The sequence below is a fragment of the Tetrao urogallus genome (genome assembly GCF_951394365.1).
Source record: "Tetrao urogallus genome assembly, chromosome: 5".
Lineage (NCBI taxonomy): Eukaryota > Metazoa > Chordata > Aves > Galliformes > Phasianidae > Tetrao > Tetrao urogallus.
This window is the reverse complement of record NC_136818.1, coordinates 29,968,476-29,982,337: the sequence shown is the minus strand read 5'-3', so window position 1 is coordinate 29,982,337 and position 13,862 is coordinate 29,968,476. Positions and strand designations below refer to the sequence as shown.

General features: G+C 44.1%; 1 protein-coding gene across 1 annotated transcript; it reads right to left on the bottom strand.

Annotated features, from left to right (window-relative positions):
• Positions 1-4: 4 nt before the first annotated feature.
• Positions 5-11,356, bottom strand: CWF19L1 (CWF19 like cell cycle control factor 1; the record flags this gene model as incomplete). The annotated part of the gene is made up of 14 exons (XM_079536013.1): positions 5-149; positions 306-403; positions 1,579-1,695; positions 2,460-2,669; positions 3,564-3,643; positions 4,672-4,783; positions 4,864-5,004; positions 5,504-5,588; positions 6,304-6,422; positions 9,195-9,409; positions 10,131-10,232; positions 10,685-10,763; positions 11,145-11,229; positions 11,334-11,356. The coding sequence occupies 14 exons, from the start codon at positions 11,354-11,356 to the stop codon at positions 5-7; spliced, it is 1,611 nt and encodes a 536-aa protein (XP_079392139.1).
• Between the last annotated feature and the right edge of the window lie 2,506 nt (positions 11,357-13,862).

The following is a 13,862-nucleotide window of genomic DNA, read 5'->3' as shown; positions in this document are numbered from 1 at the left end:
GACGTCAGTCCCGCAAGGCGAAGTCGAAGGGCTGGAAGTCGCGACGGAAGGCGCTGGCCTGCGCCGCCTCCTCGGGCCGGGCCGCCGTGCAGCTGCGCCAGTCGGAGCGCTGAGGGAGCGCCAGCAGGGCACCGCTGGCCAGCACCGCCCTGCCGGACAGACGACATCAGCGCCCGGCACAGCGCCCTGGGCTGAGAACAACAGGGAGAAGGAAGGGGGGGAGGGGACAAAAAGGGGGAAGGAAAAGAGCGGGGGAGAAGAGAGGCAGACGGGAAATGGAAGGGTACAGAAAGCGATGCACCCACCTGCCAAACTGCAGCGGGAAGCTGCCCCGGATGCGATGGAAGAGTTTCTCGCCTGTGTCCAGCTCCACATAGAAGTACGGCGTGCCTTGCTGCACCACCTGTGTAGGAAGGAGGGATGCTGAGGCCCGTTGGTGCCAAAGGCAGCCAGGTTTCTCCTAGATGTTTTCCCAAGGCATGTGTGACACATGCACACACATCCTGCCTACATCAGGAAGCCACAGAAGAGGGCTTTACTCTGTGTCTGTGCAATGCTAGCTGCATTCACATCAGACTTTTTCACTAATGAAACACTGAAAGAGTTTCTCTCCTACCCATCTGGACGCCATTCAGAAGGAGAGAGATTCTGGCTGCAGTTCTTTAGATGGGAAACAGCAAAACAAGCCAGTCCAGGCTGCAGCATCTATCTATCATCTATCTATCTATCATCAAACTATCATCACAGCATCAGTGGTAGATCTCGTAATCCCCAAAGAATGAGGAAGTGATGGATTGCTTTCTGCTGGAATGGTGTGCGCCTTTGCAATGCAAGGTAGCAGACAGTATACTGCTTTAATATTTCTTCTGCTTTAATATTTTTTCTGCTTTAATATTTCTTCTGGTTTAACTCTGCAGATTGCATTACAGGGACAGTAAATAACAGAGCCTGGATCAGAACTGCCTGAGCTAATATGGTATTTTAAAGGAAAAAGAGTAAAATAATGTGAAGAGAGTACAAGTGCACTTCTCAGGTTACAGAACTCTTACCTAGGGGAAATTAAAACTATCTGATGCGCAGTGATGCTGGAAGGGAGTTGGTGTTCGGTAGGAGTGAGTTTAGCAGGCCTTACACATGGCTAGAGTGATGTGACCAGGGTTATTTCTTATATCCCTGCCATTCGAGTCAGGCACAAAGATGAGGCACAAACCTTATATTAATAACATATAGCTAGGCAGAGGAATCCAGGGGACATCTTAGCAATCTGCATTGTGACAGAAGTGCTGAACAAACCTAGTGGCACAGACCTCCATCAAATGCAAAGAAGATATATACTTAAGGCCCTCTGAGGGCAGTCAACAAATGCTGCAGGCAAAGGACTTGATATTCAGATAAGCAACACAGCTTATGACATTGTCAGGAATTTCATGAGGAGCTGAACACAACTGGTATGTGGGCTCCAAATTAAGTCTGCTTCCAAACAGCTTAACCTTACCCCACAAAGTGACCTCAATGACCTCAGAGGGAAACAGCAGGCCTGACAGGGCAGAGGTGAAGACAGGTGAAAGTATCTCGTACCTGCGTGATATCGGAGTGCTCTGGGATTTCTAACAGTTCCATCTGTTGCTCCTGTGCCTGTTTAATAAAGCACTCCTTAATGTCTTCAGAAGTATAGTCCAGTGGGACAGGAATCACCTGGAGAGAGAGACAAATGTTTCCAAAGAAGTAAAGATGAGGGAAACCACTGACTTGCAGAAAGCAATCGTTCCATCACTGGAGCTGGCATGCTCCTCAGTTCTGTGCAATATCATCAAACAGGGTGGGTGAGCACCCACCTGTACAGATTTAAACTTATGAGAAATCTTCTATAGGAGTTGAATAAAAAGCTGAGAACTAAGAGTCTGACAAAGTTCTCAGCACAGTCTCCCTCCTTTTTGATCTCTGTGGTAGTTTCAGGCCGCTCTGATACAATTACAGATCTGCCAAACAAAGAAACCACCACAATAAACCACTAACTGACTGATGCACAAGGAAAAAAAAAAAATCAAACCAAAGGGTTGGTACTGATAGACAGTGATCAGAATTCTGCACATACTCTTACATTTTCAGCCTACTACAGTTGCATGGTGAGCACTGCAGCTTGTACGCCCATGGGAGCAGATCAGAGTAAGAAACCAGTTATAAAACCTTGTCTGGAATCCCTGAGGAGTTTTTAAATCACATCTATGCAGGGAGAAGTCTTCCTTGCCCATTCAACACAGTCTATGCTGTGCTGCTATAATATGAAGAATTTAAGGATTGTGGCAGAACCATCACACAATGTGGGTTATGGTTTTGTTCTGCCTGTTTGTGGGCAGAATACTGCCATACTGTGGAAAAACTGAAAGTGAGCTTTCCCTTTCAGTTCAGTCATGGAGAAGTGCGCAGCTGTGTCCTCTTAATATACACTGAAGCCATACCTGTAACTGCAGATGCTGACTCTTATAGTTCCTTTCAAATAAGACATATCTCTTCCCCTTGCTTCTGAAAAACTCCTTCAGGGCAGATTTGTACTTGGTTACTTCTTCCATCACCTCTGAAGACAAGTCAACCACCGACTGATAGTGCCCAATAGGCAAAATCAAGACATGATCAGGTAATAAGCCACCCTTGGCCAGGGCAAGGTAGCACTGGAGTGAAACAATACACATAGTTACTATCAGCAACACTTAACACACTGTGGAAACTTGAGCTCTCTGGCTGCACTCTTGAGTATCCCCTAGCCTAGCAATTCTGCCTTAGGAACAGTACAGTTTTCTACTCTGTGTCGCTTATTAGGAACTGTTAATTAGCAATTCATTAATTACTAGAGGAACAAGAAAGGGAAAGAAAGTGAAAATGGTTAAAAACAACTTTTAACAACTTTTTTTTTCAAGTGCCAGAGAATGCCTGGCCTTCAGGAAGACACCTGAGTGAACTTTACCATTGCTGCCAGAATTTCTTACTGACAAGAAAATCCCTTTGAAAATGTATATCTACTTTCCAACCAAAACCAGATAATGTTGCCACTGTAGCATCTTCAAGTAGATTGCGCCATATAGGAGCAAGGACTGGAGACAAATCAAAGGTGTCAATGATTTAATTAACCTCCAAAAAGTACTTTGAGATCTTGATGTAAAAGCTGTCTTATCTTCTTTAATCTGCATGTGAAAAAATCAGAAACAGTAATCCCAGCTGCTTTTGGTGTAACTCCAGCCAACGCATCCTATTGCCAGCACAGATTCCAGTTTACACTCAGTTCTGACAGATTGTAACACAATCAAATCATGAAGGCTGCCACACCAAAAAGTCTTCTGGCTCTGTAATTCATCTCCTCAAGGAAAAGAGGGACATGTTTTATTTTTCAAAAGACTTGTGACTATCTACTTATGTCCTCTGTAGGGTTGAATGCAAAGAAAACTGAGTCAGCTCCAAATAAAGGTTGTTTGCTTTTTTTTTTTTCTTCTCCCTTTTTAAAATAAATATTGCTATATCTTAACATGATTTTGCTGACATGTAGGAAAGAATGTACCATTGTTACTTACGTGTGTGCCAATGCTAACAACCAAGTGCTTCTCCACTTCTGGGCTAGCAAGACAGAACCAACAGGGCCCTGTGGGCAGTGCTTTATGGGATAGGAAAGAGAAACAAGTGTTAGCATAAAGCTTATTGGTTGGAATGATGAATGGAACGAGACCTGGAAGAGCTGCATTTTCCAGCTCCGCTTCCCAGCTGATGCAGTGCTGAAGGGCATGGCTCTGGGAAGCAGGATCTGGCTGGAGAACTGATGCCCTGGGGGAAGTTCCAGTAAGAGGAACAGGTGGAAGTCACCAACTTGCTGACTGACATCATCGAGTGCTCCTATTTACTGGAAGAACATTATTTCCAGGAACATAGTGCTTACAGCTCACTAGTAGAAAATGCATCAGTGAATTAAAAAAAATAAATCAAAATGAGATGGAACTACCACAAAGGTACAGACAAGGACAGATGCTGTCAAACACACATGCTAATTCTGGCCTATTTCTCACACTGAAAACGTGATTCCAGACCCAGATTGCAATACCTTATCTGACCCTTAATATAAACTGATGACATCAATAAGCCAGGCCTTTTATTAGGGTCAAAGACCACATTCACAGCTGCAGGCTTTGTACAGGAACAGACAAGCAGCTTTACAAACGCAGTGTGAGATAAGGCTCTGCCAAGAACCATAGGAAACCAAAGGTGCAAGCTTGGAGTTTGTATCAGTGCAAAACAGTGTAAGGAGGCTCCTAAAGTCTTCTGGAATTTCTTATCAAGAAAAGGAAATCGTACCAAGTACACAAGGGTACACTATGCCCTACAGAACAAGCTAGTCTGTAGAACTGCCTGTTGTCAAGTTTAGAGGCCAGTCAGCTTCACAAGGTAAACAGCATCAGTTCAACCCCTTCAGACCCAGCTTTTAAACTATACTTTTGTCTTTTATTTAACTACTTACTGTCAGGTTTCTAGGAAACAAGTGGCTGTTCATTCCTCTGTACTGCTGTACTCCCACACCATCTAGCACACTTTCAAGATGATCTAAACAGCTTAACAGCCTGAGATAAAATGAGTGAAATGGACCAATACCTCCAGTAAAGTTCTTGGGAAAAAAAGCATCCACATACTTACGAGGTTTTTTGGCTTGCTTGGTTTGGGAGCTCCCTCTATCCTTCCCGTCTGAGGGACGTTTCTTCCCATGATGCTTGTTCAAATCAAAGAAAAACTGACATGCTGTTTCTTCCTGGTTAGAAAATGAAAACCAAAACCTGTTGTAGCTGCATCCCAGAGAGTCACAGAGCATGTGGCACACTGCAGCAGTACCTCTGCACACCCAAGTACTTTGGTCTTCTGTGCCCCCTTCTGCAACTTTCGGTATGGATTTTCAGTGACATCCTGGGGCTGTTTTACTAGCTCTGCAGGGTCCATCAAGCTCATGGGAACAATGCTGAATGCATACAGATACTGGAAGAAAAACAGATGGCTCAAATGCAAAAAGCTTTTGCAATGATTGCAACTCTGAAGAAATCAGCTGTAAACTACCAACATCCTTTTGTATCAATACTCTGTAACTTTTTATAAGGGTTAAAAAAGTAAGCAACTTATGTCACCCCAAAAGTTACTTTAAGTGATTTGTAAAGGTTCTCATGTAAATTGTTTCCTTCCTAAAGGAAGCCATGGGAAGAGAAAATTATCCAAAGCAGCTGAGGAAGAGGGAAGAATGGCAGCTTTCTGGCCATTTTCCTTTGCTTTCTTCCAGCTAAATACCATTAGACCAAGTAGAGAGAAACGGAAGTGCTTAAGAACACATCTGGCATTCTGTACCCCTCTGACATGATGGGCAAATGCCACGTTACTCAACAGACGCTTCCACTTTGGCATGATTCACACTGTCCTATGACTAGCTAAATTAGGGCTTACTGCCACGTTATTTGTACTTGAGAAGATTCAGGAGTATAAATACCTTTTTCTTGCTTTTATTGCCAACTTCAGCAAGAGCAATAAATCTGGTCACATGTTGTGGGGTCTCCTGCAGCACTGCGTGATTTCTGTATGGAAGCAAAACTTGACTGTATTGGCATATACTCAAAGAATAGTGGGAAAACATGCCCTCCATAAAGGAACTCAGACACCCACATCACTTACATGTAGGCTTTCACCCAGAACAAGAAGGCCTGAGAATAAAAAGACTTGTGAGATCTAACAACCACACAGACAAAAATAAGATCTCACAGGAGACCGAACACACAGCTGAGAGGACGTTTTACTAGACTGAAAACAACTTCCATTTTAAAATACTATGATAAAGGTAACAATCCTTGCCAGCATTCACAAGACAGCCTTAATTTTCTCTGAACGTTATTCTGACACCTACATTATTTTATCAGTCACATTTTGTATACAAAGTTATATCTGAAGACACCAAATTCTTCACTGTATGAGAGCTTTTCCACAATACACCTTCAGAGGTACCCCCAGAACTAGGCTGAACAGTACTGAAATGGAACTCAGAGTGATTTGGTGTCAGATTCACTTTGACATTCTCAGGTAAGTGTTGGCAGGGACTGCACAGTTTCTGAGGCAGCAAGAACTGTTATCAGAAGAGACATCTGAGAAACAATCTCGACTCATTACTGGAAAAACAAAGATTTGAAGGAACCAGATGACTTCATAAAATCACACTGAAATTCTTTAAAACACTGTGTTCTTTAAAAATTGAACTCTTATTTCAAAATAAATGAGATTTCACAATGTCTTACAAACCTGTAAGGAAGCCTTTCATAATAGGCCTTCTCCAGTGCAGCAAAGTGATACCTTGGCTTGAGACTTGCAGCTAGATCAGATATTAAAGTGGAACCACATTTTTTGGTATCTATTTCTCCCTACAAATACAAAACAAGTTTTATTTTAAAAACTCTGTCAGACTGCAATGAAAATAAATCACTTATACTGAACTGCTTGCTGGAAATGTAGAAGTTATGACCATGGCCGTTGCCATTCCTTGAAGCATGGAAGTGAACATGGTTTGATTTCTTATCTCCAACCCAAGTCTACTTATTCACATCATTTTCCATACACAAGGTTTACATCCAGTCATTTCACTTTACAAATTTGTCCTATTTTCCCATTATTGAACTTGTGAAGCAATTGCGGCACAGAATGAGTTTTGGCAAACAGCAATATAGGTCAAAATCATTAAGGCACATTTTAACCACACTCCCAGAGTGCCAGAAGCTTTAGTGTGTGAGTCAAGTGAATAGGAAAATGCTAAGATTTCCCACAGAAACAAAATGTTTTCTCCTGTCCCTGAGAAATCAAAAACAAAACACAACCAAAGAGCAGGCTTAGAACTACTTTTGGGCTGTCTGTTCTTCATCAGCCTTAGACTGAGAAGCACAGTAAGGAAAGAAAACAGCAGGGGAAAACAGAAGTTCAGAAATTGTCTGTTACCTACAAAGTACTATTTTCAGTAAAGATTCTTTTGGAAAAAATATTTTTAGAAAATCATCAGGCTTCATCAAGAGGAAGTCAGGCCTGATCAGTCTGAGGAGCTTCTATAATGAAACAATCAGCCTAATGAATAAGTGGGGAGCTGTGGGTATTGCCTTTGAAGGTGCCCCCCAACAGATCCTCATAGGGAAGCTGCTGAAGTATGGGCTGGATGTACAGTGAGCTGGGTTGAAAACTACCTGAACAGTAGGACCCATAGGGCAGAGGTCAGTGGTGCAAATTTTCATTTGAGGCCAGTAATGAGGGGAGCATCCCAGGAGTCAGTACTGGGTCCAGTTCTTATTAACATCTTCCTTAATGATCTGGATGATGGAGTAGGGTGCACCTTCAATAAATTCGCAGATGATATAAAAAACTGGGGTGAGTGACTGACTCACCAGAGGGCTGTGCAGCCACCCAGAGGGATCCAGAAAGTCTGGAGAAATGGGCTTAATCTCAAGGAGCTCAACAAGAAGTGCAGTTGTACAGGCATCCACCCACTCCCAGGAAAGCAGCTTTCCTCTCTGTACTTCTTTCTGCTGCCCTTGCAGCAGGTGTGGCAGAGGATAACAGCAGTACCTTCACTGAGGTCTTGCTGGTTTCAGTCACACTGAAAATGGTCAGAGCTAAGAACCATCTCAGGAGAAGAACTTCTCCAGGGAGTTGATTCTCATTCATGCAATTTAACTTCTCACACCATTTTTACTGCACAAGAAACTTCAGGTGGCAAAAAGCAGAACTTACTGTTCATTCATCAAATTTGCTGTTACTGGAGCTATGAGATTTCAATGTCTTAGCACACAAATCTTAAAGACTTGTTACTGAAATCTTCAGATCCTGAAGCATGCATTTCAGCAATGTCTATTTGAGTATTATATTTACTAATATATTTATCTATTAATTCAAACAGCACAATTGCAGAAATTCAAATCGAATGAAACCAAGAGTGGAACAATATGCTGAATTACTACAGAGCACCCCAGTACGAAGGTCTGGACACAATTTGTCTCTAACCGAAAACGTCCCTGCATTTTTTTTTCTCCAACCACATAGCCTAGTGGAGTTGTTTTTTTGTTTTGTTTTGTTTTGTTTTGTTGGTGGTAGCGGGGTTATTTTATGGAGGGAGAAGGAAGACACATTTTCTAATACTTTCAGAGATAGGATCCTGTGTTTTTTTCAGAAGTGAAAAGACAATGAGGAAGCAAAGTATCTGTCACACATAGCATTCTCCTCCAGGGAAGTCTCAGATCATGTGAGTTCACAGGCAAGTTCCTCCTGCTGAGTAACAGTTAAAACTGTGAATTAGATACAATGTAAACATATCCTCAAAATCCAGACAGAGGAAGAACCAAACCATTCAGAACAGCTGAAGGACAGAATTTCTCCTCAATGCAGGACAGACATGGACCTGTTGGAATGCATCCAGAGGAGAGCCAGAAAAATGGTCCAAGGGATGGAACGCCTCTCCTGTGAGAAAAGGCTGAGAGAGCTCAGGCTGTTCAGCCTGAGAAGAAACAGCTCTGGAAAGACTGATAGTGGCTTTCAGTATCTAAAGTGGGGCTGTAAGAAAGAAGGGGACAGACTCTTAAGCAGGGATTGTTGTGATAAGACAAGGAGAAATTATTTCAAGCTGAAGGAAGGGTGATTTAGACTGGATATAAGGAAAACGTTTTTTACAATAAGAATGGTGAAGTACTGAAACAGGTTGCTCAGAGGTGCAGTGGGTGCCTTGTCCCTGGGGCAGGCTGGACAGGGAGCTGAACACCCTGATCTATCTGAAGACGTCCCTCTTTATTGCAGGGGGGTTGGACTAGATGACATCCCAGTGGGACCAAATCTGTAGGACACAGACTTTGCTGAGAAAAAACAGTTCCAAATGAACAGTATCTCCAGGATGTACAGCCTCATGGTCTGAGCACAGCGTGCTAAAATCTTTAGTTATTGAACATTAGCTTTTCTATAGAAATAGCTATATAATAGTGTCCATGGAAAGAAAGCTCTTTCAGGAAATTATCCTACAAAGCCCTTACATTAGTAAATTAAAAACAAACAAACAAACAAAACAATCAGGAAGGGTCCTTCTGCAAACAGGCAAAACAAGCAGAGATGACATTGTTTGTTAGATACACCTGGAAATTAATTCCACCAGAAAACAGAAGACTTACTGGGCTGTTGGCAAAACTCTCAACATCTCTGGGCCAAGGGGAAGTCAGCAATATATCCACACCCTTGAAGTTTGGGGTCGATAACAATGATGATTTTAATTCTGTTACATCCTTTGAACTAAAGCTGTAGGCAGGAGTTGGCTCCTCCTGAGACTCGGTGCCACTCAGGTATGCGATCTGCAGTCCTGAAGTACCACTGAAAAGACCTCGACGGCCTGCATGAATGCACAAGCACACACCTGAGATTTAAAAGCTGCAAGTAAGCTCATTTGTATCATAAGCAGAGAGCCAGATTTAGCAGTCTTGCCTTACTTTGACTGAAATCTTCCTTACAGGCAGCTCATTTTCTGTGTTCATAAATTCTAGGAAGATATTTTAGTGCCATGGCTCAAAATCTACTTAATGGTAGAGCTGTTTATACAACCCCCAGTTTTCTCTCCTCACTGCTATCTTGCTCCCCTACAATCAATTGATAACAAAAGCTTGGTATGAAGACTGAAAATAAAAAAGCCAATTGCAAGTTCATTTGTAACTATTTTTGTTAGGCAAGATTCTAAAAAGAAATTAACCTTTCCTTTTAGTTTTGCTATCATTTCATTACGTTTGATGATTATACTTTTTATCCTTGCTACTCTAGTACAACCATGCAGCACAGCACTAATACGCTTCATATAGGGAACCTCCACTGCACAGAGAAATGCAAAGGACGGGAATACGTTCTCAATCAAAAGACTCTTTCAACATCTTTTTCTTTTGGGTATCAAATTCAATGTGTTAGAAAACAACAACAAAAAAGTTGAACAAAAAGTTCAACTCCAGTCTTGTTGCAAGATTAAGAAATGCCATCTTAAAACTTCAAGAAAAAAAAAGGAGGGGTGAATTAAAGCACAAAGATCACAAAACATTCTTGAAAGCAGCATCACACAAGTACATTACCTAAGTAAGTGATGTTCTCAGCTAATTCACAGCCAGTGACATGTGGAAAACAGTGCATAGTCTCTTGGTTATTAGCGCCAAGCACGAAGGTTGGAATTGGAGCTGAAAAAGAAAATGATCAGTCTGGAATAAAGAACATGAAGTACATCACAGCCATCCCAACACCCCTCCTTCTCAGCGTGTGAAGGAGCCATAACCACAAACAAGGAAATTTCCTTCAGAAAAAGGCCCCCCTGTTGTTCGAGCAAAATGCTTTTCTCATCACCAGATACTTTAAGGTGCATCCTCTAAATAATGCCCCTGAATGATCCATGGCCTACATTGTCTCTAGGGTGACACTAGACTCGTGCTTGAAGTTTCAGTTCCCACAGTCCAGCTATATGAGAATGCTTAGGCTCCCTTGTGCTGAGCCCTCACAGCAAATGGGACAGCTTTGTGTGGACAGCTCGCACAGCCAGGCAAGATTTTAAGGACACAGGTAAGTGGGCTGCCAGCCAGCACAGCCCCCAGCATGCCAATGCATTTGCTATGGGGAATGACAGCTCCTTCCTTACCTTTCTTAGCTCCCGAACGATACTCTGCCCATTCGGCATCAGAAGTGGAGCTGAAGAAATCCCCGACGCACAAAAGCATCTGCAACCACCACACCAAGAGAGAGTCACATAAAACACCAAAGGCAAGGCAGAGCGCTTCCGCGGTGCAACGCTTCGCTCCGAGGCATCACGCATCTCCCCCGAGCTACCGGGTAAAGAAAAGTCTCTGCGCTCGGCGGTACCGTTACACTCCAAAAGGAGGAGCGGCACTCCCGCCCCACAGGTTCGTGCTCCCCAGGCTCTCAGCGCAGCAGAAGGAAGTCTGAGGGCACACCAAGCCCCTCGGCCCCGCGGGCAGCCACAGGCAGGGCCCAGTAGGAGAGGGTGAGCGCGGCCTTCCCTCAGCCCCAGCGCTGCAGTCCGGGTAGCTGGACCCGGCCCCTGGTCCCGCTCCCGCTCCCCGGCCCCGCCGCAGCCTCACATCGAAGCGGCCGCTCTTGCTCTGGATGGCTCGGACCCGCCCGAAGAGACTCTCCAGCCGCCCCTCCACGTCGCCGCATGCCAGCCTGAAGGAGACAGAGCCTCAGCGACAGCCACAGCACGGCACAAGCCCACCTCGTCTCGGTCCCATCCCGTCCCGTCCCGTCCCGTCCCGTCCCGTCCCGCTCACACGCGCAGCGGTAGCGCCTCCATGGCGGAACTCCTCGGCCCGGCTTTCTCTTCCGGGTGCGCCTCGCACAGCGCTCCGCCGCGGCCCGTTCCGCTGCTGTCCGGATAGCACTCCGGCGCGCAGAGCCGCAGTGTGGCAACGCGAGCGCCAGTTGATGTAATTTTTGGATGTCAGCGAACATTTCAGTGCTCTTTTTTATAGTATTCTTCTGAACAAAATGTCCAACATAAAGCTAGACAAAGACACAGTGGTGTGGTGAGCAATTGGCTGGCAGGGCAACCTCAAAGGCTCAGAGTCAGTGACTGGAAAAACGATCTGTTGAGGAATGGTGCAGATAAGAGTGTGATTTAGCAATAAAGTGCTAAATCAAACAGATCCAAGCTCTTTTAGAAGATGTAATATTGCTCATTGGAACACATGAAAAGACACAAAGCGAAGTAGGAAGGAAGTCCACATTTTCTTTTAATGTCCCTGTGCTGCATTAACTACCTCAGCAAATACCAGCAGAGTCTGCCTGATTATTAAGAGCTGATGATGTCTCTGGCAGCTTTGTAAGGAAAGTCTTTGGACATTTATTTAAGCCAAAAAGTCTTACACATCGCAAAGACATCATTCCTGGGGGCAGGAAGAAACTGCGTGCATTTACCCTTTCCCATCTGAGGGCAGAATTTGACAAAGGAAGAAATGTTCAAGCCTAGTGAAGGAACTTTTGTAGGGGACAAAGTTCTCTTTTGAGTGTAAGTCTGAAGAGTATCCTATCTACAACAGTCTAGTTTCAGGCCTGTAGCTAGAGGTGTTCCTTAGGGGTCAGTAGTGGGTCCCATCTAGTTCCAACTCCCCTACTATAAGCAGGGACACCTCCCAGTAGATCAGGTGGCCCAAAGCCCCATCTATAGAATGAATCATAGAATCACCAAGGTTGGAAAAGGCCTCCAAGATCATCTAGTCCAACCATTCGCCTATCAACCAATATTTCTTCACTAAACCATGTCCCCCGTTAAAACAGCAAAAGGTTTCTTGAATACCTTCAGGATGGTGACTCTACCACCTCCATGGGCAGCCTCTTCCAGCTCCTGACCACTCAGAGAAGTATTATTTCCTGACATCCAACCTGAATCTCCCTTGGTGCAACTTGAGGCCATTCCCTCTAGTCCTATTGTTAGTTACATGGGGGAAGAGGCTGACCCCCTCCTCACCACCACCTCCTTACTTACCCATGTCCTCTTACTTAAATGTCCTTACCCATGTCCTTAAGGACTATTTACCAGAGGATCTCATCCAGCAATTCCTTAAAGATTCTGAAGTTAACTCTCCAGAAGTTCAGGGTCCTTTGCCAGACCCACCCAGATCATGAACCTGGATCATGATTATCTGGGTGAGCAAAATCATGAACTTGACCAGCTCATGGTCGTTACAGCCCAGGCTGCCTTTGATCTTAATGATCTCCTTTGTATCAATAAGCATCAGATCTAGTAACACCCTTGATGGTCTGTCCAAGAAATTATCCTCCAAGGCTTCAGGAGTCTCCTGGATTGTTTTCAGCTCAGCATGCTGTTTTCCCAACAGATGCCCAGATGAGATCCTGAGAACACAATGCCTTTTGTAGCTGAAGCAAAAAAACCCCTTGTCAACAGGCTTCCCTTTATCAGATGTAAGCCCAAACACCAAATTTCCTTTATTATTCTGATCCCTAATTTTAACTCACAGTCTCTCAACCTGGTCATGGCTGTTTCTCAGAGGCAGCTCTTCCCCATATATCTACTTCTTAACATAGAGGGAATCTTCCCCCCCCCCTTTCCCAGTCTATTCCTTCTAAAAATTTTGTGGCCCTCAATCATAGTATTCCAGTTTTGTGGTTCACCACAGCACATTTTTGTGATATCAGTCAGGTCATAATATTCTAATAACACCACAGTTTCCATCTCCTCCTGCTTATTTCCCATGCTGTCTGCATTGGTGTAGAAGCACTTCAGCTGGGCTGTTGGCTGTGTTACCTTCTTGGAAGAACCCTTCCCAAATCTGCTTCCTCTACTTCCTAAAGTGACTGTTCCCTGTCACTCAATGGTACATGTCTTTCCTCCATCAAATCAAGTTTAAAGCTCTGGTGATAAGCCCAGCCAGCTTGCTGCCTGATATGTTCTTTCCCTTCCTGGTCATCTGCATTACATTCATATCACCAAGCCCTGTCACACAAAGGTGCATCCAAGATCATGGAACCCACTATCCTGAGTATGCCTGTCAATGCAGCCATTAGTTCAACTGGTCTGTTCTTGTCCTTCTTCCTGGATCCCAGTCTCCAACCAGAAAGACTGAGGAGAGCACTGCCTTGGCTCCCAATACCTTCAACATCTTTCTAATAGACATACAGGGTTTTTTTTATATTTTGTGATATCCTAATTGTGATATCCTAGCTCCTAATGACCAAGTGTGAAAGAGCAGGAGCAGACAGTAGTCCTCTAGCTTTATCAGACCTGTAAGCCTCTTTCTGATTTCACAAATACAGGTCCCTGGCAAGCAGAAAGCCTCTCT